The 26,804-nt window shown below is 43.3% G+C and overlaps 3 protein-coding genes across 7 annotated transcripts; 2 read left to right on the top strand and 1 right to left on the bottom strand.

The window, feature by feature from the left end:
* The first annotated feature begins 368 nt into the window (after positions 1-368).
* Positions 369-9,695, top strand: LOC137869279 (scavenger receptor cysteine-rich type 1 protein M130-like). Of its 2 annotated transcripts, XM_068706625.1 has the most exons (11): positions 369-732; positions 2,456-2,568; positions 3,761-3,793; positions 5,157-5,438; positions 5,587-5,928; positions 6,022-6,303; positions 6,917-7,249; positions 7,343-7,627; positions 7,845-8,195; positions 9,067-9,158; positions 9,252-9,695. In XM_068706625.1, exons 2-11 carry the CDS (start codon positions 2,511-2,513, stop codon positions 9,291-9,293), a joined length of 2,100 nt encoding a protein of 699 aa, XP_068562726.1. In that variant the 5' UTR covers positions 369-732; positions 2,456-2,510; the 3' UTR covers positions 9,294-9,695. The 2 variants fall into 2 exon arrangements, with proteins under 2 accessions (XP_068562726.1, XP_068562814.1); XM_068706713.1 differs by lacking the exon at positions 369-732 and having other exon boundaries at positions 2,453-2,568.
* Positions 9,696-12,083: 2,388 nt separating this feature from the next.
* wdr74 (WD repeat domain 74) lies at positions 12,084-13,862 on the bottom strand. The gene is made up of 2 exons (XM_068706496.1): positions 13,118-13,862; positions 12,084-12,758 (listed from the first exon to the last, which is right to left on the bottom strand). The coding sequence occupies exons 1-2, from the start codon at positions 13,736-13,738 to the stop codon at positions 12,228-12,230; spliced, it is 1,152 nt and encodes a 383-aa protein (XP_068562597.1). The 5' UTR covers positions 13,739-13,862; the 3' UTR covers positions 12,084-12,227.
* Positions 13,863-15,190: 1,328 nt separating this feature from the next.
* On the top strand, positions 15,191-26,764 carry LOC137868188 (protein IWS1 homolog). 4 transcript variants are annotated; one of them, XM_068704810.1, is made up of 16 exons: positions 15,191-15,341; positions 15,728-15,867; positions 16,177-16,864; positions 16,970-17,038; positions 17,903-18,116; positions 18,682-18,739; positions 18,835-18,944; positions 19,244-19,394; positions 19,479-19,561; positions 19,779-19,908; positions 19,985-20,102; positions 20,188-20,299; positions 23,394-23,450; positions 23,574-23,685; positions 23,892-24,044; positions 24,987-25,073. In XM_068704810.1, the coding sequence occupies exons 1-15, from the start codon at positions 15,299-15,301 to the stop codon at positions 24,015-24,017; spliced, it is 2,211 nt and encodes a 736-aa protein (XP_068560911.1). In that variant the 5' UTR covers positions 15,191-15,298; the 3' UTR covers positions 24,018-24,044; positions 24,987-25,073. The 4 variants fall into 4 exon arrangements, with proteins under 4 accessions (XP_068560911.1, XP_068560920.1, XP_068560903.1 ...); XM_068704819.1 differs by lacking the exon at positions 23,892-24,044 and having other exon boundaries at positions 15,782-15,867; positions 24,987-26,764; XM_068704802.1 differs by lacking the exon at positions 23,892-24,044 and having other exon boundaries at positions 24,987-26,764.
* The last annotated feature ends 40 nt before the right edge of the window (positions 26,765-26,804 follow it).

The raw sequence follows: 26,804 nt of genomic DNA, 5'->3' as shown, positions 1-26,804 counted from the left end.
GAGAGTGGAGACCAGGATATCACGATCACTGGACCCTGAAGGAAACAGATGTTGTCTGTAAAGAGTTGGACTGTGGCTCTGCTGTTTCTGATGGATGGAGGATAATGCTGAACATAAGGGGGAAGAATCAAGATAGATAGATAGATAGATAGATAGATAGATAGATAGATAGATAGATAGATAGATAGATACTTTATTCATCCCCGGGGGACATTTGTACAGCAGCAAAGATATATTTCGGCAAACGAAGAAACAGAGTAAATACAAATACAAATATTGATGAGGACAACAATATCAACTGATGAGGAGGATTCAGGGTCAGAAGAGAAGGACGATAATGATGAGGTGATAGATCCAACACACAGACCACATGCTACTTCTTCCTCAGAAGACGCCCTCACATTGCTCGCTGCAGAAATGGAAGAAGTGTCAGAAGTGGAGGACTGCACTTATTGTAATGAAGAGGAAGAATCAACTGATGAGGAAGAATCTGAGGAAGAGGACCCAGCTGCGATAGAAGAATATTCTCTGCCAGTTGGCTGACACTTTAAATGATGCATCTCTGCATTCCTGTGGATAAGAAGTCACTCATTTCTCCTCTCCTCCTTTTCCCCTCTGAATATCCGGGAGTTGAGCCAAGCATTATTTCGCTCCACTCCTGTGGATGTGTTTTTGCCCTCAGTTCACACAACCTCGGTTGAATTCACATCCGTGCATTCGCAGCCTGAAGAGGTAACTACTTTTACGTCTTTTTACTTCAATTATTGAATTCAATGCCAGTTCAATTCTGCAGATACAACATAAAAGACGATGTGACTCTTTATATGATGAATTTGCTAATTTTTCCTTTCAAAATGCAGAACTCTGACAGAAAACAGCCACTGGCTGTCAACTCACCGCACACACACACACACACACACACACACACACACCATTCCAACTAGTGTTACACCCATTAAAAACAAATCACAGTCTGAATCATAACAACCAAAGAATCTGCAGCCATGATAGTTACGGCTTCCATGAGCTCCGCTGTCTTTTTGTGTGAATTTGTTGTCTTTTGACTTTTGTTACTGGAGCACATGTGTCTTATGACAGAGACACTCTGGAAGCTTGGGGGTTGGATTCAGCGGACGTGGAGATGATCACTGCCCACAGCATCTTCTGACCTCCCAGTGAGGAGAGCTGGGATAAGAGCATAGACTGAATATAAGAAGTGGACGTAGTTGTCGTGATGTCACTCATTGGTTTGTGGACTGACGTCTTGAAGCCTTGAGTTTGGTGATTTTGACGTTGCCAACTTGGACTTCGGCCATGCATCTTATTGTTTTTACAACCAGTGAACAGGAAGTGACCATATCTGGACTGAGGAGGAGTGACGTAGAGACGCCGTATACGTCTCTGGTAGAGGACCTGTCAATCAGTGTGTAGCCTCGCCCCTAAAGCATCCCCTGCTTTATGGTCTGTTTGACTCTAAATGGAGCATAATGTACTAAATGAACATCATGCTGTATTGAAGAAGACTGTAAACTAGAGATTGAGACCATAAACTCATGTTTACAATGTTTACTGAGGGAATAAATCAAGAGAGAAGTAGAGTCATTTTAGACTAGACTTCTATACAACCAGAGGAGTCGCCCCCTGGTGGACACTAGAGAGAATGCAGGTTTTATCACACTTTCGCTTTGGCTTCACTCGACAGAACTGGAGGTTGCTGCCTGGATAAGAGCTAGGCTGGGCCTACTTGGACTGTTGGACTCGCTGTTCCACTACCCAGCCTGCTGGCTAATGTCCGGTTGCAGGACATTGGAATGGATGAAATCGTACTCAGGCTGACCCACTAACGGGAGGTCGGAGACTCTTGTGCCCACATCTGGCAGAGACTTGACTCCATTATGGCATCCCGGGTCGGTGTGGAACACTCCGGTGGGACGAGGGGAGGAAGACTCTTTGTTTGCATCTGTGATGCTCAAACATTGTCCAAGTTGATGGACAATGTTTCCCTGATGAATTGTTAATGTTTACATGTCAGCCATGTTATCTGCCCTGAGAATAGTTTTGTAGCTGCTGTTTACAGTGGGTGCGCCCACTCATGCTGTGATCACAACCGGTAGCGGTCCACTATAAAATACATAACACTGCAGCATAACACAGCTCAGCCTTTCTCCATGGATCAGAGGGAATGCAAAACGTACTGCGAGGTAACACAAAGGCATTGCATATATAATGTAGGGACTCTGTAACTTTGTGTGCACTTGTGCTGCCTCTGCAATTTCCTCATGGTCTGTCTGAACACAGTTCAATGTCTTTGACACACTTCTAATAGACCCAAAGGTGGATGACAACCCAACATTTGGGAACCACTATTTTAAAGTCAGATGGATGTCAGAAAATGTGAGTGCGATTTGTTTGAGTATCCGTTACTTATCTTTATTCTCTTTGTCCTCTCTGACAGACACTGAAAGACTGAAAGACACGAGCCAACGTCAGACAGTGGACGCCTGGCTCTGATGTCGGTGGACATGGACCTCATGTTGATGGTGCTCTCTGTGGTGCTCTGGAGCTCAGGTAGGACTGGGACAGAAGTTTTCACTGAAATGTGGCCAATTGCTTTCATCTGATCCTCATGACTAATTTAATGAACCTTGATTCAAGTGATGTATTAAAACTACTTCTTCAGACAATTAGATGCTATGACTGAGATGCTATGACTATTGTTAAATCAATATAAAACAAATGAAACAAACTGGTTGATAGGAACGGTGGGGTAGGGTGACGGCTGCAGGGTGGGGAAGGCTAAAGGTAAGGTAAACTCCCTGGAGACCTTTAGAGATCACTAAAAAAACGGAGCTGAATGGGCAACCCAGTGCCCATAATGGAAACCATCTGAGGCTGCTGAAGAGATGAGCCTAATGTACAACCGGCAACTGGCACAATGTATGTGCTGAAAACAATTCAAAGTTTCTGATATGAGAATAGCAGAATGAGTAACAGGAAACTGTGACTTGGTGAGGAATGGTGCAAACCTGGCCAGTAGTGTTGATCAAAGAAGTTTGTGTAGAGTTTGAAACGGAAGAGTTACAGGAGAATGAAATGGTTTCAGACGTTCATCATGCCCCGATGGAGGATTGTTCTGGTTTGTGAACCAATAGCGATCTACCGGAAATGGTGAGAAGATCAGATCATTATTTTTGTTATATTAGCAGTGATAGAGATGTAAAGCTCCCTGGAGGCTGACTATCGTCATCCGTAAATTATCATTTGGATACCTAACTGGTGCGTTGGACCAGGAACAGCAGCGTCCAGACTAAAACACAGCTCCGGCGTACGCAAGGTTTTCAAACGTCTCCGTTTTAGGGGCTCTAATACGCCACAGTAGTGTGGACGCTAGGCGTAAACGTAGCAAAAGATATGCATATCAAAATGAAAACATAGTAGTTTGGATGTAGCCAGAGATTGTAGCTGAGTGGCCGTGGATTTGGCTATTTCTCCTACAAGCTGTAAATCGCGGCAGGCTTCTCTTTGATCGGCTGTGGCTTGAATTTGACCTCATTTACATGCCGAGATGTGCAAAAACATTCGTCAAATGCATAATGTAAATGTAAACATGAATGAATCAAATGAAATAAATTCTTCCAAAGCCTCAAACCTAGACCTGTAACACGACTCCTAGTGGCCTGATTGCATTCTGTCCAGCACTCTGTCTCAATCATTATATTGCTGTAATGTATGTTGTTTATTGTCTATTTCTGTGACTCAGGTCTCCAGGCTGAAGAAACCCACAACCACAACGGTATGTATATATATATATGTATTTACATAGAGATCTACTTCTCATGTGTATTTCATTTTCTGGAAGAGATACACTTCTGTAACTTTATTTTCCATAAAAGAAACCAGTAGACAAGAACAAATCAAACTTGCAAGACCACGGTAGGGGTAATACAAAGAGAACTATCAACTACCAAACCCTTCCAAATAACATATAACAACAACAACTAAATCAAAAGTAAGATTCCGCCTGGGCTGTGTGACGAATAGAATCAAATTTGGTGTGGACTTCCTCCAGAAAACCAGTGAAAGGGGAGCAGGTCTTCATGAAGTCGTCCAGTTTGTCCTTTAAAGCAAATCTGATTCTTTCAAAGTGGAGAGTAGCAGACTAGTCATTAAGCCAGCGGTGTACTAAAGAGGTTTCAGGTGTTTCTTTGCTGGCCATAGGCAATGCATTGTCTTTCAAGCACCCTTAAGGGTTTTAGAGTCTCTGAAAATGTCCTCACAATGTGTCCTGGTGAGCCTCATTGGAGCTCTCTCTTCCTGGTGAAGAGGGCTCTTCGTCTGATCACTTTAGATGGTCCTGAAAGATGTGGATCTCTCTGGAACACGAGTTTGCTTGTGGCTGCCACCTTTTTGTAGTATGGTCCTGTTGTAGGTGGAGAATCAGATGCTGTGGTGCCTCAAGTCCACAGTGAGCGGTGTGCTCCGTTGATCATTAGTTTGCAGCCCAATCATCTCCAATAACAGGTTTTGGCCGTGTTCCTGACCGTCCTTGACTCCTGCGATCATTAAGTTCTGCCTGTTAGACCTACCTTCCAAAATGAAGCATGTGCTGTATCTGAGAGTTTTGAAAGGAAAGTTGGACGTGATTTTGGATTCATGGTTAGTCCGCCACTGCTTCCTCAAGGTCTTGCAAAGCTGTAGCGTTGCGAAGGAAGCTGGGCTATTCACTATAACTTTCTGATTAGTTTACTAATCTCTTCTCTGGGTCAGCGATTCCATTCTGGCACAAAGTTATTGCTTGATTTGGTCTAATAGTGGCTAATAAAACTGAGTCTCTGTCTTTGTTGCGTTAGCAGTCGAAGGTTCACCGGCCCAACTCTCCAGGTGAAGTCTGTGTTTCATTAGAGCCATCTTCTCAAAACCCAACATTTGGTCGGATCTGCAGATTACAAGAAGCCGTTGTGTTCTGAAATAGGTTTGGAATTACCGGGGGCAGTTTAATTGGTATTTACATCCAAATTAAAGAAAATAGCACCACTGAGTTTAGTGACGTTAGCTGTGACTTTCTTCACTGTCATAAATGGAGAGTTTCATGAGAAAAATATTGTGTTTTTATGAACTACAATAGAATTACTGAGGACTCTCTTGTTTCTTTTCAGAACTCGTGAGGTTGGTGGGAGGAGACAGTCGCTGTTCAGGAACACTGGAGGTGAAACTGGGAGAGTGGAGACCAGGATATCACGATCACTGGACCCTGAAGGAAACAGATGTTGTCTGTAAAGAGTTGGACTGTGGCTCTGCTGTTTCTGATGGATGGAGAAGAGAGTCCTCATGGAGACCTGTGTGGATTATCAAACCTTACTGTGTTCAATCTGGATCTGCTCTGAAGGATTGTGTAGTATCAGTTTCCTCTTCCTTCACCCTAGATCTCACCTGCTCAGGTAAGCCCATCAGTGACATCATCTATGACAGTAATGTATCCAGGTGGACACACACATGCACCAGCTAGAATGGCAACAGACTTGTCTGATGAGCTGCTGCCTCAGTAAATCAGGTGCTGAATGCACCAATCTTCTATCATCTCTCCAGACTCTGTCAGGCTGGTGAATGGGACTAGTCTGTGCTCAGGCAGACTGGAGGTGAAGTCTAACCAGTCTAACCAGTCTAACCAGTCTAACCAGTCTAACCAGTGGTGGTCCTCAGTGTGTGAAGATGACTTTGACCAGCGGGATGCAGAGGTGGTCTGTAGGGAGCTTGGCTGTGGGGCTCCTTCAGTCCTCCAGGGGGCGCTCTATGGAGAAGTGGAGGCTCCAATGTGGACCAAAGAGTTCCAGTGTGGAGGCCATGAGTCTGCTCTGCTGGACTGTAGAAGCTCAGGCTCAGATAGAAACACCTGCTCACCTGGCAAAGCTGTTGGACTCACCTGCTCAGGTAGAAGAGGAGCTGCAGCTTTGATCTGGTTCATTTCTGTTCTACTGAAACTCACTTTGTTGTTTCACTGACGACTCTCTTGTTTCTGTTCAGAACCTGTCAGGTTGGTGGGAGGAGACAGTCGCTGTGCAGGAACTCTGGAGATCAAACAGGGAGACTGGAGACCAGTAGATGGCTTTAACTGGACCCTGAAGGAAGCAGATGATGTCTGCAGAGAGCTGGACTGTGGCTCTGCTGTTTCTGTAGGACGGAGAGTGGAGTCCTCATGGAGATCTGTCTGGAGGATCTACTCTGACTGTTTTCAGTCTGGATCTGCTCTGAAGGATTGTGTAACATCACATTTATCTTCCTCCATCCTGGATCTCACCTGCTCAGGTAAGCCCATCAGTGACATCATCTATGACAGTAATGTATCCAGGTGGACACACACACACACACACACACACACACACACACACACACACACACACACACACACACACACACACACACACACACACACACACACACATGCAGCAGCTAGAATAGCAGCAGACTTGTCTGATGAGCTGCTGCCTCAGTAAATCAGGTGCTGAATGCACCAAGATATCTTTGTATATGAAACCTCCATGTCTGCTGCTTCAGGAGTCCTCTGGGCCAAACACCAACCAGCCTGAAAGGACTCCTCCTTCAGCTTCACAGCTTTCTTATTCACTGGTTTCCACCAGCAGCTTCTTTGGTTTCCACCATAACAGACACCAATGACCTACTGGACACAACTTAGAGCAGCTCAGCTCACCCGGGGGCTCGTCAGTATCTCCACACCGTCCTTCAGTCTGGACACTCCTTCAGGAGAGAGTCCAGCTCCATCTCTTCTAGATGTTAGGGATCATTTTATGAACACATTTATATTCTGGGTCACAGATCTTCTAAGAAAAATAAGACCGGATGTTATTTAGGGTCTGGTGTCTTTCATCTCTCTCTCTTTCATCTTCTATCATCTCTCCAGACTCTGTCAGGCTGGTGAATGGGACTAGTCTGTGCTCAGGCAGACTGGAGGTGAAGTCTAACCAGTCTAACCAGTCTAACCAGTCTAACCAGTGGTGGTCCTCAGTGTGTGAAGATGACTTTGACCAGCAGGATGCAGAGGTGGTATGTAGGGAGCTTGGCTGTGGGGCTCCTTCAGTCCTCCAGGGGGTGCTCTATGGACAAGTGGAGGCTCCAATGTGGACCAAAGAGTTCCAGTGTGGAGGCCATGAGTCTGCTCTGCTGGACTGTAGAAGCTCAGGCTCAGATAGAAACACCTGCTCACCTGGCAAAGCTGTTGGACTCATCTGCTCAGGTAGAAGAGGAGCTGCAGCTTTGATCTGGTTCATTTCTGTTCTACTGAAACTCACTTTGTTCTTTTACTGACGACTCTCTTGTTTCTGTTCAGAACCTGTCAGGTTGGTGGGAGGAGACAGTCGCTGTGCAGGAACTCTGGAGGTGAAACGAGGAGACTGGAGAACAGTAGATTACTCAGACTGGACCCTGAAGAAAGCAGCTGATGTCTGTAGAGAGCTGGACTGTGGCTCTGCTGTTTCTGTAGGAAGGAGAAGAGAGTCCTCAGAGAGACCTGTATGGATGATTTCACATGAATGTTTACCTTCTGGATTTCCTCTGAGGAATTGTTTAATACCACAGATCTCTTCCTTCCACTTGGGGCTCACCTGCTCCAGAGGTAAGGTCAGAGAAGTGGGCTTGTTCTTTTAAACCTCCCATAGACTCATGACACTCACCTGACAGGACACACCTGGAGGAGCCTGTGGTTCTTTCCTCCTTAGTGCTTTATGTGACATGTTGTGTATGAACCTTCAGCTTCATTACAGATATCTTCCAGCATGAGAGTTACCTGCTTAGATTACAGCCAACAGTATTATCCTGCTCTGTGTTTACAGACCTGCTGGTTCAGCCAATCATCTCTGTGTCCTCCTCAATGTACGGGGTCTCCAAGGCCCAGCAGCAGGGGGCTCAGGTGCTCAGGGGCTCCAACTTCACCGTCAGCTGCTCCGTCCAGCCACAGTACCCAGGAGGCTCCTTCCAGCTCAGCTTCACCTCCTCCAACTCAGCACACAACTACACCCAGCCAGCTGTCAATCACTCTGCCAGCTTCCTGTTTCCTGCTGCAGAGCCCGCCCACCAAGGAAGCTACAGCTGTGTTTATCACCTCTATGTTTTTTATCATACCATCTCGTCTGAGAGCCGTCTGCTGTCTCTCACTGTGGAGAATATGAAGCTGAGTCAAAGAGGTAAATTCTAGTTTAACTGGGATAATGTTCCAGTCCACCAACATGAACACCTGCAGTTTGATTTCCTGTTGTGGTTGTGTTTGGTATCATTTCATTTCTTTTGAGATAATGAAATGACTGGGTCCATCCCAGGGGCTACCAGTTGGACCTGCCCAACTAGTCTGTGGACTAGCTGAAGAGGTCTGTGGACTAGCTGAAGAGGTCTAGGGACCAGGTGTAGAGGTCTGTGGACTAGCTGAAGAGGTCTGTGGACTAGCTGAAGAGGTCTAGGGACCAGGTGTAGAGGTCTGTTAACTAGCTCTAAAGGTCTGTGGACTAGCTGAAGAGGTCTAGGGACCAGGTGTAGAGGTCTGTGGACTAGCTGTGGAGGTCTGTGGACTAGCTGAAGAGGTCTAGGGACCAGGTGTAGAGGTCTGTGGACTAGCTGAAGAGGTCTGTGGACTAGCTGAAGAGGTCTGTGGACTAGCTGAAGAGGTCTAGGGACCAGGTGTAGAGGTCTGTTAACTAGCTCTAAAGGTCTGTGGACTAGCTGAAGAGGTCTAGGGACCAGGTGTAGAGGTCTGTGGACTAGCTGTGGAGGTCTGTGGACTAGCTGAAGAGGTCCAGGGACCAGGTGTAGAGGTCTGTGGACTAGCTCTAAAGGTCTGTGGACTAGCTGAAGAGGTCTGGGGACTAGCTGTAGAGGTATGTGGACTAGCTGAAGAGGTCTGGTTTATGTCCAACACCACTACACAGAGTAGATCATGTTACTTTTATCTTCTCAGAACTTCCAAACTTCATGTCAAAGTGTTTGTAGTTTACTGGTTTTAAAAGGTTCAGGACGACTTAATCGATCTCTAATCTGTGATCTGTTCTAATGATTCTGGATCAGTTTCAGCGTTTCCACCAGTTTTCATCTTCACTCTGGTTCTCCTGCTGTTCAGTCTGACGTTGTACATCACCGCCATCTATTCCTCCTGCAAGGTACAGTTTACATGTTCATGTCTCATTTGACTCATTTTAATGACACTAAAGCTTCCGTACTTCCAGAGATTCTGTGCTGTTGTGTCTCTCCAGGCCACCAGGGGGCAGAGGTTCAGAGAAGAAGAAGCTGCTTAACTGAAGAAAACAATGCTTTAATGCAGAAACTTATTTTTTTAAATGTATGTAAAATCCCAGATAATTTGACTCCAGTGCAGGAAAGGCGGACCCCGCCACTAACAATATAAACTACTATAAAGAGAGATAATTACAAGAATATAAACACATTAAATGGCTATTGCTGAAAATATGTCCATCATATATATATATATATATATTTGCAAAAATTAGGTTTGATTGTAAGAAGGTTTTATAGCAAAAAGTGCTTTAAGTCTGTTGAGATGAATGTTGTTGATAAAGTTTTATTTCATCGTCATTTGTGTTCGGAAAGGGATTTAATGTGTGGAAGCAGGAGGAGTCATTCCAGACTGTAATGTTATGTGATGCTACTGCTTAATAAAACCTCTTCATACATGCTGAGGTCTGTTGTTCTTGTTGTTACTGATCAGCTCAGGGTCAGGGTTAGGGTTGGGGGGGATGGTTGCTAGGGTCTGAAATTTGAATGTTTGCCCTGCAACAATCATTCTAATCATAAAATGACCCAAATTTAAATGATCAGGCTTCTTTATTACTTTTATTTTGTCATAAAACCGTTTAATGTATAAACCGTGTACCTCCATCATCTTTTTAGTACTTTACAGTCTCACATTTCAAATTCAATTTTTTATTTTCCCCCTAAAAGATTTCAGTTTGTTTTTCAGTTGAATTGTTCACATTCCAGCTCACATTAAAGGTGGAACAAGTTCTGACAGGATTTATCTTGGTCTCAGATTTTTACATCACAAAAACCTGGACTTTTAACAGGAGTGTGGACTTTTTATATCCAGCACGCACGCACGCACACACACACACACACACACACACACACACACACACACACACACACACACACACACACACACACACACACACACACACACACACACACACACACACACACACACACACACACACACACACACACACACACACACACACACACACACACACTTGTAAAGAACATAATGTCATGGCTCTCTTGAGTTTCCAGTTATTTCTACAACTCTGATTTTTCTCTGATAGAGTGATTGGAACAGATACTTCTTTGTCACAAAAAACATTCATGAAGTTTGGTTCTTTCATGACTTTATTATGGGTTAACAGAAAAAGTGATCAAATCTGCTGGGTCGAAAATATACATACAGCAGTGCTAATATTTGGTTACATGTCCCTTGGCCATTTTCACTTCAATTAGGCGCTTTTGGTAGCCATCCACAAGCTTCTGGCAAGCTTCTCGTTGAATCTTTGACCACTCTTGACAGAATTGGTGCAGTTCAGTTAAATTTGATGGCTTTCTGACATGGACTTGTTTCTTCAGCATTGTCCACATGTTCTCAATGGGATTTAAGTCAGGACTTTGGGAAGGCCATTCTAAAACCCTAATTCTAGCCTGATTTAGCCATTCCATTACCACTTTTGATGTGTGTTTGGGGTCATTGTCCTGTCGGAACACCCAACTGCACCCAAGACCCAACCTTCGGGCTGATGATTTTAGGTTATCTTGAAGAATTTGAAGGTAATCCTCCTTCTTCATTATCCCATTTCCTCTCTGTAAAGCACCAGTTCCATTGGCAGCAAAACAGCCCCACAGCATAATACTACCACCACCGTACTTGACGGTAGGCATGGTGTTCTTGGGGTTAAAGGCCTCACCTTTTCTCCTCCAAACATATTGCTGGGCATTGTGGCCAAACAGCTTGATTTTTGTTTCATCTGACCACAGAACTTTCCTCCAGAAGGTCTTATCTTTGTCCATGTGATCAGCAGCAAACTTCAGTCGAGCCTTAAGGTGGCGCTTTTGGAGCGAGGGCTTCCTTCTTGCACGGCAGCCTCTCAGTCCATGGAGATGCAAAACACGCTTGACTGTGGACACTGACACCTGTGTTCCAGCAGCTTCTAATTCTTGGCAGATCTGCTTTTTGGTGGTTCTCGGTTGACTCTTCACCCTCCTGACCAATTTTCTCTCAGCAGCAGGTGATAGCTTGCGTTTTCTTCCTGATCGTGGCAGTGACAAAACAGTGCCATGCACTTTATACTTACAAACAATTGTTTGCACTGTTGCTCTTGGGACCTGCAGCTGCTTTGAAATGGCTCCAAGTGACTTTCCTGACTTGTTCAAGTCAATGATTCGCTTTTTCAGATCCATGCTGAGCTCCTTTGACTTTCCCATTGTAGCGTTTGTGGGCGTTTGTATCCAATGAGCCCTATTTAAATGGCCTCAGAGAAGTCACCGGCTGTAGTCACTCATAATCACTCACAAGAAGTTAAGAGGCCATGCTATGAAGCTCATTTCATTGACACAACTTTCTAAGTCACCAAAATTGCTAATTCATGTTGCTGTATGTATATTTTTGACCCAGCAGATTTTGTCACTTTTTCTGTTAACCCATAATAAAGTCATGAAAGAACCAAACTTCATGAATGTTTTTTGTGACAAAGAAGTATCTGTTCCAATCACTCTATCAGAGAAAAATCAGAGTTGTAGAAATAACTGGAAACTCAAGAGAGCCATGACATTATGTTCTTTACAAGTGTATGTAAACTTTTGACCACAACTGTATATATATATATATATATATATATATATATATATATATATATATATATATATATATATATATATATATATATATATATATATATATATATATATATATATATATATGTAACTCAGAGAAGTAAACTTTAAAGTGTGGAGTTTGAATGTTTTTGTCCTCTTCAGAGTTCTGAAAACGTGTCATTTAATAAAAACAGTAAAATGTATTTTACATATAGAACACTTTTAATAAAGATCTCAGGCTGCTGACAAAATATCACAAAATACATTTGTAGAGACAGATTGGTCTCCTATCAACAAACAAAACTTATTTATCGTTGAAATGTCCTACACTCTGATCAGGCCTCAAACGCCCCTCAGTCTTGTCCTTTCTTTCTCTTCTTCTGCAGCTCCTCTTCTTCTTCTGTTGTTGTTTTCCTCTTCGTCTTCTCCTCCACCCGCTCCATGGTCTCCCACACGTCATCGTCATCGTCCTCTCCCTCCTCTTCCTCCTTCACCTCCCCCTCCCCCACCCCCACCGCCCCCCCTCCGTCCCCCAGGTCTCTGCTGGCGAGCAGGACACAGTTGAGTCTGGACTTGAGGTAGACCTTGTGCTGCAGCTTGCGGTCCTCCAGACCGTGGATGCGGAGGAAGCGGTCCAGGCCGCAGGACGCCACCACGGGCCGGGACGGGTGACACTGCAGCGACCGCACACCCCCCGCCAGCCCCTTCAGGCAGCCCCGGACCACCCCTTTCCTCAGGTCCAGCAGGGCGATCTGGCCGTGGGTGTTTCCCACCACCACCGTGCCGCCGCTGGCGGGCAGGGACAGAGCGGTGAGCGGGTGCTCGCCGTACTCCACCTCCAGGACGGGACGGCGCTGAGGGGAGGAGGGGTCGAACACGTGGACCTGGGGGGGGGGGGGGGGAAACAACGTTAAAGCTGCAGGACGGCTTTAATTAAAGAAACCTTCAATAACTTTAGTTTATTAGAGTGACAATTGATGACACGTTGTTTACAGAATGTCTCTTTAATGTCGACGACCAGACAGAATTATTAAAGATCAGAACTGGTTCAGCTCTGAGGACTAGATTAGTTGTTAGCGTTTAAACGGTCTTGATTAGTTGTTAGCGTTTAAACGCTTGTGTCTATTTACTTGTTCTTTAATATCTATAATATATTTCTATATTTATTTTTAATAGTGACTTCCTGGTCCTCTCAGCTCACAGTAAACTTGGTCTACGTCACAACTGTGTCCCAGGAACGCACCTGATGGTAACCTGTGCACGTGACCACTTTCTCGGAGTCCGGGATGAAGGCCACGTCTCTGACCCACTGCGGCCTCCGTAAGTCCAGCCAGTCGTCCCGCAGGTTCTTCGCGGTGAACACGGGGCTCTCGGGTTTCTGCAGGTCCCAGATCTTCAGCCCGTTCTCCTTCCCGCCGGTCGCGACCACGTGCCGGTGAACCGGACTCTGTCGCATCCGGCACACGTTCTTCCCCGCGTGCAGCTCCGTGACGGGCTCGTCTCCTCCGTCCTCGCGCCAGACCCGCACCGCCCCGCTCTCCACGCAGGTGACCACCGACGAGGAGCCGCTCATCAGCGCCGCCAGCCCGGTGAAGGGGCCGTCGGTAACGGGGTCTCCGCAGCGCCGGGTCTCCGTGAAGACCCCCTTCTCGATGCTGAAGGTCTTCACGGTTCCGTCCGCGGACCCGACCAGCAGCTCGCTCTCATCCGGGTCCCCCCAACACAGCGCGCGGACCTCCTGATCCCGGCTCAGGTGGCTCGTGTTGCAGAAGTTAAAGGCTTGTTTCCGGGTGAGACTGACTCCCTTCAGGATGCCGGTCTCAGAGCCGAGCCACACGGAGCACAGCCGGCTGGTGTCCGCCATCACAACCCGGTACAAGTGGACCGAAGACTGGACTCGGGTCTGGATCCTGGTCCGTCAAAAACACGCGTGTGTCTTTTCCTCTGTAGGAAGCGTCGCACGTTAATGACGTCAATGTACAGTCAGAGGTTGTTTTATTTCTGTATTAACTTTATTGAACACACACAGTGTCTCTAGTAAACAAACAGTGATAAGTAGTAATATTAATAATATAAATATATTGATTTAATTCAAATATTCAGTTTACTGGATAAACAAATATAAATATTATAAAACATACAAATATGAAGTGTCTGTGAGCCGTTTTTGTTTTATGTATTTATGTTTGTATTTATTATTGTTGCATTTTACATTTATGAATGAAAACATTTAAAAACATAAATATCTCATTTATTTAAAGACACTTTTATCTTTTTTATGTATTTGTTTTAAACCACAAGAAAGAAAATCAGTTTGTGTTGATTCTTTGTTTTTTAATCTGAACGATACAAACACTGTAAACGTGTTAGTGATACTAATCATATCAATATGTCATTTTAGGGTTATTATATATGTATATATGATTTTAAATATGTGTAATAGTATATGAATGAATACATTTCCTTCGTTTGAATGTTTTATTTGAATGTTTGTATTGTATCATATGTATTTATTATCTACGATATATTGTTCTTTAATGTGTTCAATAATAATAATACTAATAATAAATAGTAAAAGCACTATAACAAACTGTAATAATAAGAAAATAATGTATTCCAGTCATGTTTTTTATCTGGTGGTCACACTGCGTAACTACACCCTGCTCCAGTTTGAAACTTTTATTTTGAAAGTCTTCACAGGAACAGCTGTATGTGTTTATTCTGTGTAACCACATGTCTATATGTAATTACGCACCGTGACCACAGGGGGGCGCTGTCGGCACGTGACTGTAAATGGCTCCAAGTGAAACCAACAGTACCGAGTACAAAGACAGACATATTATAGAAGACCAGCTTTTCCGGTGAACACTTCCAAAATAAAAGTTGGAATTTTTTTTACGTTTTTTCACACATTTATATTCCAGATGAAAGAGTAAATATCTGTATTCAGTGGTGGAAGAAGTATTCAGATCCTGTACTCAGTACTAATACCACACTGTGTAAATCATCTGTTTTAAGTGAAATTATTTTTTTTTTTTATGTTTTAATTTATTAATGGAGGAATTGTTTCAGCTTAATTTTTTTTTTTTTTAACTTTTTATTTGTATCTTATTTTTGTAAAGTAACTGTGAGATATTGTTGTGGAGTACAAATATAAGTACCTCAAAGTTGTACTTGAGTACAGTATTTGAATAAACACGTACGTATTATTGTTGTGAATTGTTATGTTTGTTGTTTATAAAGTTTATTAAATTTTTTTAAAAAAAACTCAAGCATGTGTATATGACGGAAGTTCCGCCATTTTGGATCTCCGGGCTACAGTGGCTAGCTAGCTAGCTATACGCATCGTTTCTCTGATCTGGTTTGTTTTTCCCGCGTTGACGTTAAAGCTGAACGTAAACGGAACATTCTCCTCGTGTCACGAATGGACGGAGAAGAGGACGACTTCATGTCCGCGAGCCACTCCGGTAAAAACAAACACAAACTGTTGTTCTGGTTTGTTTCCTAACGAGCTAACATGCTAGCTGCTAGCTGCCATTGTGCGGAACCAAAGCGTCTCTGATAAACGCCGTAAAGCTGAGATGTTCATGTTGTCGATGATGCCGTATTAAAAGGCTTCATCTTATCTTATTGAGTTCTCGGTTCTACGTCTTTGTAATCATGGTATTTACTTGTGAACCGTTGTTTTCATGGAGTCTGGGATCTTTGTGTCGTTAAAGTAAATGTTGTACTCGATACTTGAACGTGCCAGACCCACGCGGGCTTCCGTAGATTCAGGTCAGACTCCATCAATAGTGTGGATGTGAGCTTCTCACACCTTCATCTGTACCATCACACTCCACCTCCTCCACAGCGTCCTATCAGCATCATCATCATCGTCATAACGTTCAGACTGTTTGTTCTGCAGACGATGGAGGAGGAACTCCAGTTCAGGACGAACATCCAGCGTCAGATGGAGAGGAGGAGAAGAGGAGCGACGGACATCAATCAGAGGTGTGGGGGGGGGGGGGGGGGGGGGAGAGAAGTTAATGAATCATAATTTAATTATTTTAAGTCTTGTTAGTGCAAAACCAAATATACCAGAATATATAAAACATCTTCTTCACTCTTTGCTTTTTATTAACTAGTGAAATATTACAATATTTTAATATATATAATATATATTATATACATATAATATATATAATATAATATAATTTTTTAAAATCCTGACCGCTGCTAAGAATGTCTATAAATAAATAAATAATAAATAAAATAAATAAATAAGTGAAGCATATTCATCTGAATGGTTTGTCTGAACAGGACGAGGGCAGCAGCCATGGAGACCCCCCCCGTCCCGTGGAGAGCGGGGGGGTAGCCGACGGCTCCGACAACGAGCACAGAGGAGCCGACAGCGACTCGGAGGGGGAGGCCCCCCGGGGTCGCCGTGACAACGACGACAACAAAAGCGACTCAGAGGCGGAGGCTCCTCCCCCTCGACCCGCCGACAGCGACGACGACAAACGCAGGATGAGCGGCTCCGACAACGAGGAGGAGTCGCCCGCCAAACACGGAGCTTCAGATCACGAGGAGGAGGAGGAGGGAGGAAGAGGAGCGTCGTCTCCCGCCAAACGCAGGAGGAGCAGCTCGGACATGGAGGAGGAGGGGGGGGGGAGGCGCACAGCGGCCCCGGGCAGCGACTCGGAGAACGAGGACGCAAAACCAACGGCGTCTCCGGAGCGCCGGTCCAACGCCGACAGTGACTCTGAGACGGAGACACCGACGAGACGCAAGGCAGCACAGATAGACTCTGAGGAGGAGGAGGAGGAGAAACGGGAGGAGGGAGGAGGAGGAGGAGGAGGAGGAGGAGGAGGAGGGAAGTGGAAGGCTGTGATGCAGTCTGACAGTGAGGAGGAGGAGGAGGAGGGGAGAAGGAGGAAGGCTGCAGCAGGAAGTGATGGAGAGAAGAAGGAGAAGAAAGACGAGAGTGACGAAGAGGACGAGAAGCCAGGTACTGACCTCAGACCAGCGTGTTATTATCATTATTATTACATGTTTATGACTGTGTGTGTGTGTGTGTGTGTGTGTGTGTGTGTTTGTGTGCGCGCGCGCGCAGTGAAGAGGAAGAAGGCCGTCCTGTCAGACAGTGAGGATGATGAGGATGAAGAGCATGCAGACAAACCAGGTGAGGTGACTCCTGTCAGCTGTTCTGTTGTCTTCACTGACGCTGAGGATTGTGGGATATTTGAGACAGAAGATTTCTTTTGTTTTGGTGAAGAAGAGGAAGAGGAGGAAGAGGAACTCTAAGGAGAAGCTTCTCTTCTTTATAAGAAACATCATTCAGTTTGATTTTCATAATAAAAGTCTGAAATAACTTTTACTGCACAAACTCATTTCAACATGTCAGAATATTAGAGCTTTAAGTTACTGCAGAACGTTTGACTTCATGATAAACAAACATGATATTTATTCATATTCAATGTTTTGCATTTCTTTTAAAAATGCTCCAGAACCACGACTATTTTATTTATCTATTCAGTTTCTACTTATTATATTATGTTATATTATATGTTGTATTATATACTATATAATATTATATTATTATTTATTTTATATTATATTTTTATTTGACATTATATTATTATATATTTTATTTTATATATTATATATTTTATATTACAATATATATGACTTTATATTATATATTATAGTATTTATTTTATGTTATATATTATATTATTATTTATTTCATAGTATATTATTATTTATTTTATATTATGTTAATCAGACAGCACCCTCATAATTTAATAAAAATATTCAAAAACAAGTTTACAAAACCACATATAAAGAGAAAAACACTGAAAAAATGTGCTGAAAATAAATGAGGAAAAGAATAAAGATGAATCATAATAGAGTTTTAGATTATAATGTGCTGACTCTGTGTGTGTGTGTGTGTGTGTGTGTGTGTGTGTGTGTGTGTGTGTGTGTGTGTGTGTGTGTGTGTGTGTGTGTGTGTGTGTGTGTGTGTGTGTGTGTGTGTTGTGCTCAGCGGTGAAGAGGAGTCGCGCCATGTCGGACGAAGAGAACTCTGACAGCGACGGGCCGGTCGGTCCTGATGAGAGTCTGGCGGCTAAACTGAGAGAACTGGGCTCAGACAGCAGCGAGGAAGACGAGAGGACGAAGAGCGCCGGGAAGAAGGACGAGAAGGACGAGAAGGCGTTGTTCGGCAGTGACAGCGAGTCAGGAGACGGAGACGAGGAGGAGTAATTATTATTATTATTATTATTATTATGTTATCATTATTATCAAGTTATTATTGTTATTAAGTTATTATTATAGTTGTTATTATTATTAAGTTATTGTTATTAAGTTACTATTATGTTATTATTATTAAGTTGTTATTATTATTACGTTATTATTAAGTTCTTATATTATTCTTATTATTAGTAATAGTAGTAGTAGTAGTAGTTACAGTTGTATCAGTAGTAGTTATAGTAGTATTTACAGTTGTATTAGTTGTAATAGTAGTAGTTATAGTAGTAGTAGTAGTAGTAGTATTAGTAGTAAGTTCCCTCAACCTCACATCATCAATGTATTCCAGAGTTATTTAATAATTAAATTAAAAGTCTTTAAACTAATCAGAGGATTCAACAACAGACAGAATAATGATCAGAAACTATTTAAACATTTAAAAGTAATTCAGTATTAAGTAAGTTTGCAGATTAGATATTTAGATATTTGGTAAGTCTCTGTTTTAGTGCAGGAAGATTGTGAATCACGTTTATTTATTATTATTTCTATTAAAAAACTAACTTTTGTGTCCTCCAGGAAGATGATCGCAGACATCTTCGGTGAGTCGGGAGACGAGGAGGAAGAGGAGTTCACGGTGAGTACGGCCGTCAGCGGTTCAATAAGAACCACGGTTCTTTTTAATAAGAACCACGGTTCCATGGTTTAACCGGGTCCTCCGTCCTCCTGCAGGGTTTCAACCAGGAGGACCTGGAAGGAGACAAGAAGGAGGCGAAGGAGGCGCAGCAGCAACAGCAGGAGGAGTCCGACTCTGACGACGAAGTCGACCGCAGCGGCCAAGAGTAAGGACCAGATTCTATAACAATAACAGAAAGATCAGTGAGATCAAAATCAATCAACCAATCAAATGAGGGGACGTAATTATTGGCAGAAATTCTGTTATCAGAACAGTAACAATAATTACTTAACTTTTATGTTTATTTGATTTATTATAGTAACGTATTGTGCAGTCGACCCCTAAATGAAAGTAGAACTTAACAAAAAGAGAAACCAGTTTACTGCTCTTTAAACTCTGAATCAAACTCAAACAAAGAAGAAGAAGAAGAAGAAGTTGATCTGCTGTTTGGTGTTTGGGTTTCAGCACCAGCTTCATGTCAGACTTCGACATCATGCTCGCTCGGAGGAAGGCGATGAACAGCAGGAAGAGGCGGCATCGCGACGGAGGAACGTTCATCAGCGACGCCGATGACGTGGTCAGCGCCATGATCAGCAAGATGAACGAGGCCGCAGAGGTGCGCCCCGCCAAAGTAAAAGCCTCCTCTCGCCCGACTCCTGCGTTTCCTTTTAATGCTGACGTGATGTTTTACCTTCAACAGGAGGATCGAACTCTGAACAGTCAGAAGAAACCGGCGCTGAAGAAACTCACCCTGCTGCCGCACGTCGTCATGCACCTGAAGAAGTTATTATTTATTATTTATTATTATATCATTTTCAGTCATTTGTCATGCTTTGTATTGTACTAATAATATTATAATATTCTTATACTTATATTATTAGTATAGTACTATGATTATTAGTATAATATTAGATATTAGATTCAGACTCGTGTGATCCAAACATTTACAATAATTCCAGTTGTAACATCAGAATGTATTGTGGTGGTGCTTTTCCCTCAGACAGGACTTGAAGGAGACGTTCATTGACAGCGGTGTGATGTCGGCCATTAAAGAGTGGATCAGCCCTCTGCCGGACAAATCTCTGCCGGCCCTCAGAATCAGAGAGGAGCTGCTGAGGATCCTCCAGGAAGTGAGAACAGAAGAAGTTTATTTTGTATGGTTCGTTAGAGACTTCAGCATTTCACCGTGTTGTTTCCTTCCTCCAGCTGCCCAGCGTGAGTCAGGAGACTCTGAAGCACAGCGGGATTGGACGTTCCGTCATGTTCCTGTACAAACATCCCAAAGAGTCTCGGTCCAACAAAGACCTGGCCCTGAAGCTCATCAGTGAGGACCTCCTGTCTCTTTAGAATCCCCACAGAGATTAAGATTAATCTCTTTAAATAATGATGATGTTGATGTCTGTCTGTAGACGAGTGGTCCAGGCCCATCTTCGGACTGACGTCTAACTATAAAGGGATGACGAGAGAAGAGCGACAGCAGAGAGATCTGGACCAGCAGATGCCTCAGAGACAACGACTGAGGTACCAACACATCCTGACAAACTCCTCCTGACAAACTCCTCCTGACAAACCTTCTCCTGACAAACTCCTCCTGACAAACTCCTCCTGACAAACCTTCTCCTGACAAACCCTCTCCTGACAAACCCTCTCCTGACAAACCCTCTCCTGACAAACTCCTCCTGACAAACCTTGTCCTGATAAACCTTCTCTTGACAAACCTTCTCCTGATAAACTCCTCCTGACAAACCTTCTCCTGATAAACCCCTCCTGACAAACTCCTCCTGACAAACTCCTCCTGACAAACCTTCTCCTGACAAACCCTCTCCTGATAAACTCCCCCTGACAAACTCCTCCTGACAAACCTTGTCCTGACAAACCTTCTCCTGACAAACCTTCTGACAAACCTTCTCACAAACCTTCTCCTGACAAACCTCCTGACAAACCTTCTCTTGACAAACCTTCTCTTGACAAAACTCTTCCTGACAAACCTTCTCCTGACAAACCTTCTGACAAACCTTCTCACAAACCTTGTCCTGACAAACCTTCTCCTGACAAACCTTCTGACAAACCTTCTCACAAACCTTCTCCTGACAAACCTCCTGACAAACCTTCTCTTGACAAACCTTCTCTTGACAAACCTTCTCCTGACAAACCTTCTCTTGACAAACCTTCTCCTGACAAACCTTCTCTTGACAAACCTTCTCTTGACAAACCTTCTCCTGACAAACCTTCTCCTGACAAACCTTCTCCTGACAAACCTCCTGACAAACCTTCTCCTGACAAACCTTCTCCTGACAAACCTTCTCCTGACAAACCTTCTCCTGACAAACCTTCTCTTGACAAACCTTCTCCTGACAAACCTTCTCCTGACAAACCTTCTTCTGATAAACTTCTCTTGATAAACTTCATACTGGAGAGCATTTATGCTTTTGTTCTTTTACAGTTTCTGTGTGAACGTCTCAATAGAACAAAATATACAATAAGAAAAGTAAAGTCTGTCGTCCTCAAAGCCTCAGTCCTCGACTTCAAACGTCCGCTCCGTAGGGTTCAGCTCTGTATTTTACAGATTACATGTTAACGTTAAAACTTTATTTACACTCTGATGGTTAACGTTAAACTTTATTTACACTCTGACAGTTAACATTAAACTTTATTTACACTGTGATGGTTAACGTTAACCATCACAGTGTAAATAAAGTTTTAACGTTAAACTTTATTTACACTGTGATGGCTGTGATGGTTAACGTTAACACTTTATTTACACTGTGATGGTTAACGTTAAAACTTTATTTACACTGTGATGGTTAACGTTAACCATCACAGTGTAAATAAAGTTTTAACGTTAAACTTTATTTACACTGTGATGGCTGTGATGGTTAACGTTAACACTTTATTTACACTGTGATGGTTAACGTTAAAACTTTATTTACACTGTGATGGTTAACGTTAAACTTTATTTACACTGTGATGGTTAACGTTAACACTTTATTTACACTGTGATGGTTAACGTTAAACTTTATTTACACTGTGATGGTTAACGTTAACACTTTATTTACACTGTGATGGTTAACGTTAAACTTTATTTACACTCTGATGGTTAACATTAAACTTTATTTACACTGTGATGGTTAACGTTGAACTTTATTTACACTGTGATGGTTAACGATAGACTGTGGGGGATCAGCTCTATGGCAGCACATTACTAACCGTGATGGACGTCCTGAGTAACTAATATTTACACCAAAAGGCTGAATAATCCTCGTGGACCTGGGTCTAGATCCTGATGGGTCTTTTCCTCCATCAGGACATGATGTTGCTGCTCAGGTCTCTGCAGGTTTTCACTCTCTCATCCTCACACATCGTCTTTTTTCTTTCCTTCTTCCTCCCGTTTGTTTCTTTTGAGTTCCACCTTCAGTGTTTCTATCTTTCATTCCTCCTCATCCTTCCATTTCATCTCTCCCCCTCCTCCTCTTCCTCTTCCTCCCCCCACCCCCCTCCCCCCAGTCAGTCTCCGAAGGTGGAGAGGGCGGAGGAACCCGACGTCTTCTCTCCACCAATCAGGTTCAGTCACACAGCTGCATGGTTGCACAGCGAGTCCTGCCTGTAGACGGAGTTCAGGTTAAAGTGAACACACCGGTCAGACTGGATCAAGTCTGTTTCTTAACGTTGGACTCCTTGATTCCTTCCTAACTCCTCCCCTCTGTCTCCTCCCTCCTGCCTCTCACAAGCCTGAAGCTTGAGAAGTGTTGTTGTCTGACGCTCGTCTTCTGCACACAAGTTACTCGTGGAAAGTAACTAAGTACACTTTTGAGATACTTGTACTCTACTTGAGTATTTCCATTCTCTGCTACTTTATACTTCTACTACATCTCAGAGGGAAATACTGTACTTTTAACTACATTTGTCTTTAAGTAGCTTCAGTTACTTTTTACAGATTCAAATGAATAGAACGTATAAATAAAGTAATACAAGATGCTGTTATATTATTATTATTATAGATTAAACTAGTATTTAAAATGAGCTGCAACATTAAAGAACACATGAATGCATCAATAACATATAACTCATATTATTCTGCATAATGAGTACTTTTACTCCTGGTACTTCAGGTACTAACTACACTAACATTTTGAATGCAGGGTGTTTTATTTGTACCTTGAGTATTTCTTCCTCCGCTGTGAGACCTCGACACAGTTCAGAGTCCAGGGTTCAGAGTCCAGGGTTCAGAGTCCAGGGTTCAGAGTTCAGAGTTCAGGGTTCAGGGTTCAGAGTTCAGTCTGTCTGAGTGAACTGAAGAACGTCTTCGTTCAGTTTGTCCTGTGCTGCACACGTCCTAAAGGCCTTTAAAGCAAAGTGTGAATAAAATACAAACTTCTGACTAACTGCTGTGAGCTGGAGGATGCTAATATTAGCATTAATGCTAATATCAATGCTAATATTAGCATTAATGTTAGCATTAATGTTAGCATGATGACTCAGCTGCTGGGTTCATGCTCTGATCTGTTGAACTGTTTAACCCATCATGATGTAAACCAGAGTCTCTCTGTCTCTCTCTCTTTGTCTCTCTCTCTCTCTCTCTCTCTCTGTCTCTCTTTCTCTTTCTCTCTCTCTGTAGTTCTGGGGGTCAGACTCCTCGTAGAGATCTGGAGAAGCAGCTGACTGGAGAGGAGAAGTAAGTTGATCTTCAGATGAAGTTGTTTGTTGATCCCGTTCTTCTCTGATGACACTGAAGAGCTCAGCATTGTTCTGAGTCCCTCCGCCTCCTTATTTCTCACCTCCTCCTCCTCCTCCTCAGAGCCCTGAGACCCGGTGACCCTGGTTTTTGTGCCCGTGCTCGTGTTCCGATGCCGTCCAACAAAGACTACGTAGTTCGACCCAAATGGAACGTAGAGATGGAATCCAACAGGGTGAGTCACACGAGGGTTTAAGGAAAGGAGAGAGGAGACGAGGAGGAGCACATTTCATATTTGGTGTATAAATCCATCTTTCTGTAGTAATGAGGAGGTAGAAGGAGAGAATCTGGTAAAGAAATAGATCCAGGTTCCTTCCTGGAGGTCTGACCCTGAACACAGGAAGTGAGGTAATGAGCCGAGCTGTGATTGGTCCTCTGTAGAGCGGCTATAAGAAAGGCCTCAGCCAGATGGAGAAGCTCAAGCGCCGCGTCGCTGAGCAGAAGAAAACGAGCCGCCCACAGGGAGCCGTGAAGATCAGCATAGAGGGCAACAGAATGCCCCTGTAGTCCTGCTGCCAGCCTGTAGGGGGGGCAGTAAGTCCTGCATGGCGTGTGGTGACGGTTAGACCGCCGTGAGGGTTTCCCTGCTGACACACACACTCTGTGTAGTACTTCATGTAGTCTTCACTTAAACTGATTCTGATCCTTTTAGAGGTCTAAAATACTTCATCTACTGTAGTACTACACAGAGTATGTAGAAGTACCTCATAACACCAGTACTGTCCCTTTAAACCTGAACCTGTAGTCACTGTGTTTGATATCTAATACTGCAACAATCCAACAGAGCAACCTCTTCTGTATATTTCTACTCACTGTTTTACCACCAGTGTACCTCTCTGTACACATACATTTACTACATCCTAGTTTAAATCCTTTATACCACAAATATATATTTAGTTTCATGCATATTAGATTTTCACAACCAAAGACCTCTTCTCTGTAGTTGTGCACGTGATGATAAACATCTTAAAACGTATATTTACCATCTATATCAGTCTCACACACACACACACACACACACACACACACACACACACACACACACACACACACACACACACACACACACACACACACACACACACACACTCTCTCTCTCTCTCTTGTTGGTGGTTGAGGTCGTGGCGTTTGGGAAGCTTGGTGATGCAACATGTAAATAACATGAACGCTTCCTCTGCATGAGCAGAGTGATGAAACATCGACTAAACGACGCTCCAGGTCAGTGCTAGGCTACGCTAGGCTACGCTAACATTGTAGCTGCTCCATCAACACGATCCGGCAGCGACGTTGTCTGTGACCACAGACACATCTAGTCATCACGAGCTCAAAGGACGCCTGCTTTGCGTCTTTGCGTTGGCTTTGAATTGGACTTCGTGTTTCATCACTCTTTATGAAGTTGGAGAGCCGGCTAAACATTTGAAGGACCTGTGAACCCGTTAGCGTCGTGCTAACGCGTGACCTTTCTGTCTGTTTCAGCACGGTCCGATGAAGAAGGGAGTGACCCGCGTCGACAAACAGTTGCGTAGATTTGCGGACATCCGGCGCCTGACGAAGCCGGGTCACGCTGTTAAAATCAGCGTGGAAGGAAACCGGATGCCTCTCTGATTTTAAACCTTCATAGGATTTATTCACTTTATTTAATTTTTCTTTGTAATGTGTTGATTCCTGAACAATCCCACTACCCCCCCCCCTCCTCAGGTCCAGCTCTGCCTTAATAAAGGCCCGAGGTCAAATCACTCTGACTTAAAGGGACAGTGTGGAGGATTTAGTGCCATCTATTTGTGTTGTTGCAGATTGCAACCACCTGAATACCCCCCCCCGCTCACCCCTGTCGGAGAACTACGGTGGCCTTCAGGTAACGCAAAAATACCAAAGAGTCTCTAGAGCCGATGTTTGGTTTGTCCGTTCAGGGCTACCGTAGTAACATGGCCGACTCCCCATGTAGCTATGAACGGCTCATTCTAAGCTAACGAAAACACGACGACTCTTGTGTTCAGGTGTCTATACACTAATTAAAAAACATAGTTGTGAATATTATTTTACATTTTTTGCCAATAAATCCCACTGAATCCTAAACACTGATCCTTTAACTCAACAGGTCTTTGGTCAAACAAATTAACATCTACTCCAAAATGGTGCTATTATATTAGCAGTTAGCTTCTTTGTCTTTTGCTCCAAACCAACTGGATCCACAATGATAGCTAATATTAGCGCTACATTAGCTTACCTCTAAGTAAAGTAAAGTGAGCAGTCAATCTCCAAGCCTGTGTTATTAGCTACTGTTAGCGTTAGCCAACTAAGATAACTGATGTCGGCTATATTCATTTTATCTCCCAACAATAGCTTATATTAGCAGTTAGCTATATTAGCTTTAATCTAACTGGATCTTCACATCTGTAATGCTGAAGCTAATGTAGCTAAATTCATAATTTTAGCTAATGTTAGCAATATGCTACATTAGCATTAGTTTCAAACCAACTGGATCCTGTTAGCTAATCAGTCACTTTTATATGGAGGTAATTCTAATGTTGGCCATCACTGCCATTAGCGTTGGCTCAAAAACAAACTGGATCCTTAATGTCGCCACTTTATTTGTTTTACCTGCGAGCTACCTGAGCTAGCAGCTACATTAGCTTTATCTCTGAGAGTAAAGTCTAACTGTTAATCTGGATCAATGTTCAATTTAAAACCATCATATCAGATGATTTATGAAGTTTATTAAGCTCTCACTGCACTGGTAGATGTTCTACATGACAGACTGAACCTACAGGATTAAGTGATACAAGTACAACTGAGAATCCTCCTAAAATATGTCCTTTTAGTATCAACAACGTTTTGCTTGTAGTCAACATGAACTGAAAGTGACCACAGCTGCTGTGACATCAAACAGCTCAAATGTAAAGTCTAATAACGGTAAAGTGAGGCGATGCAGACACTAGAGTTCCTTGTTTGGACCCCGTTGGTTTAGAGACGAAGAGCTGAGATGTAAGAATAATTATGTTGACATTTTGTCGTTTTTTTTGACCAAAGTATCGCCGCGTTACAAGTTTTTCAAAACTTTCTAATTTTGGATTGGAGATCAAAATGTTTCTGAATGTGAAGGTGTTTGTGTTTGGTCCATTTTGTCCCCTCTCTGCTCCCGTAGCGGCTGTACAGAAGGATGATTCTGGTGATTCTGTTGATCCGGATCAGACCTCGGTGTCTGTTCTGGATCACGTGATACTTTTTCTTAATAAAGACTCGACAGAAACTCACCTCTGCTCTCTGACCTCTTCTGTTTATAACTGCATGAGG

This window comes from Cebidichthys violaceus, unplaced genomic scaffold (genome assembly GCF_023349555.1).
Source record: "Cebidichthys violaceus isolate CVI_PGR_0920_01 unplaced genomic scaffold, fCebVio1.0.p SCAF_1, whole genome shotgun sequence".
NCBI lineage: Eukaryota > Metazoa > Chordata > Actinopteri > Perciformes > Stichaeidae > Cebidichthys > Cebidichthys violaceus.
Note: the sequence above shows the minus strand (reverse complement) of the source record. Positions and strands in the feature narration are given on the sequence as shown.

What these genes read in the sequence shown, in the direction of transcription:
- LOC137869279 (XM_068706625.1), top strand. Translation starts at nt 2,511, where the DNA reads ATGTCGGTGGACATGGACCTCATGTTGATGGTGCTCTCTGTGGTGCTC. An exon ending in TGTGGTGCTCTGGAGCTCAG is followed by an intron (nt 2,569 to 3,760) that starts GTAGGACTGGGA and finishes TCTGTGACTCAG; the next exon opens with GTCTCCAGGCTGAAGAAACC. An exon ending in CCATCTATTCCTCCTGCAAG is followed by an intron (nt 9,159 to 9,251) that starts GTACAGTTTACA and finishes GTGTCTCTCCAG; the next exon opens with GCCACCAGGGGGCAGAGGTT.
- wdr74 (XM_068706496.1), bottom strand. Translation starts at nt 13,738, where the DNA reads ATGGCGGACACCAGCCGGCTGTGCTCCGTGTGGCTCGGCTCTGAGACC. An exon ending in CGTGCACAGGTTACCATCAG is followed by an intron (nt 12,759 to 13,117) that starts GTGCGTTCCTGG and finishes CCCCCCCCCCAG; the next exon opens with GTCCACGTGTTCGACCCCTC.
- LOC137868188 (XM_068704802.1), top strand. Translation starts at nt 15,299, where the DNA reads ATGGACGGAGAAGAGGACGACTTCATGTCCGCGAGCCACTCCG. An exon ending in AGGAGGAAGAGGAGTTCACG is followed by an intron (nt 18,740 to 18,834) that starts GTGAGTACGGCC and finishes GTCCTCCTGCAG; the next exon opens with GGTTTCAACCAGGAGGACCT. An exon ending in TAGAGATGGAATCCAACAGG is followed by an intron (nt 23,686 to 24,986) that starts GTGAGTCACACG and finishes TGTCTGTTTCAG; the next exon opens with CACGGTCCGATGAAGAAGGG.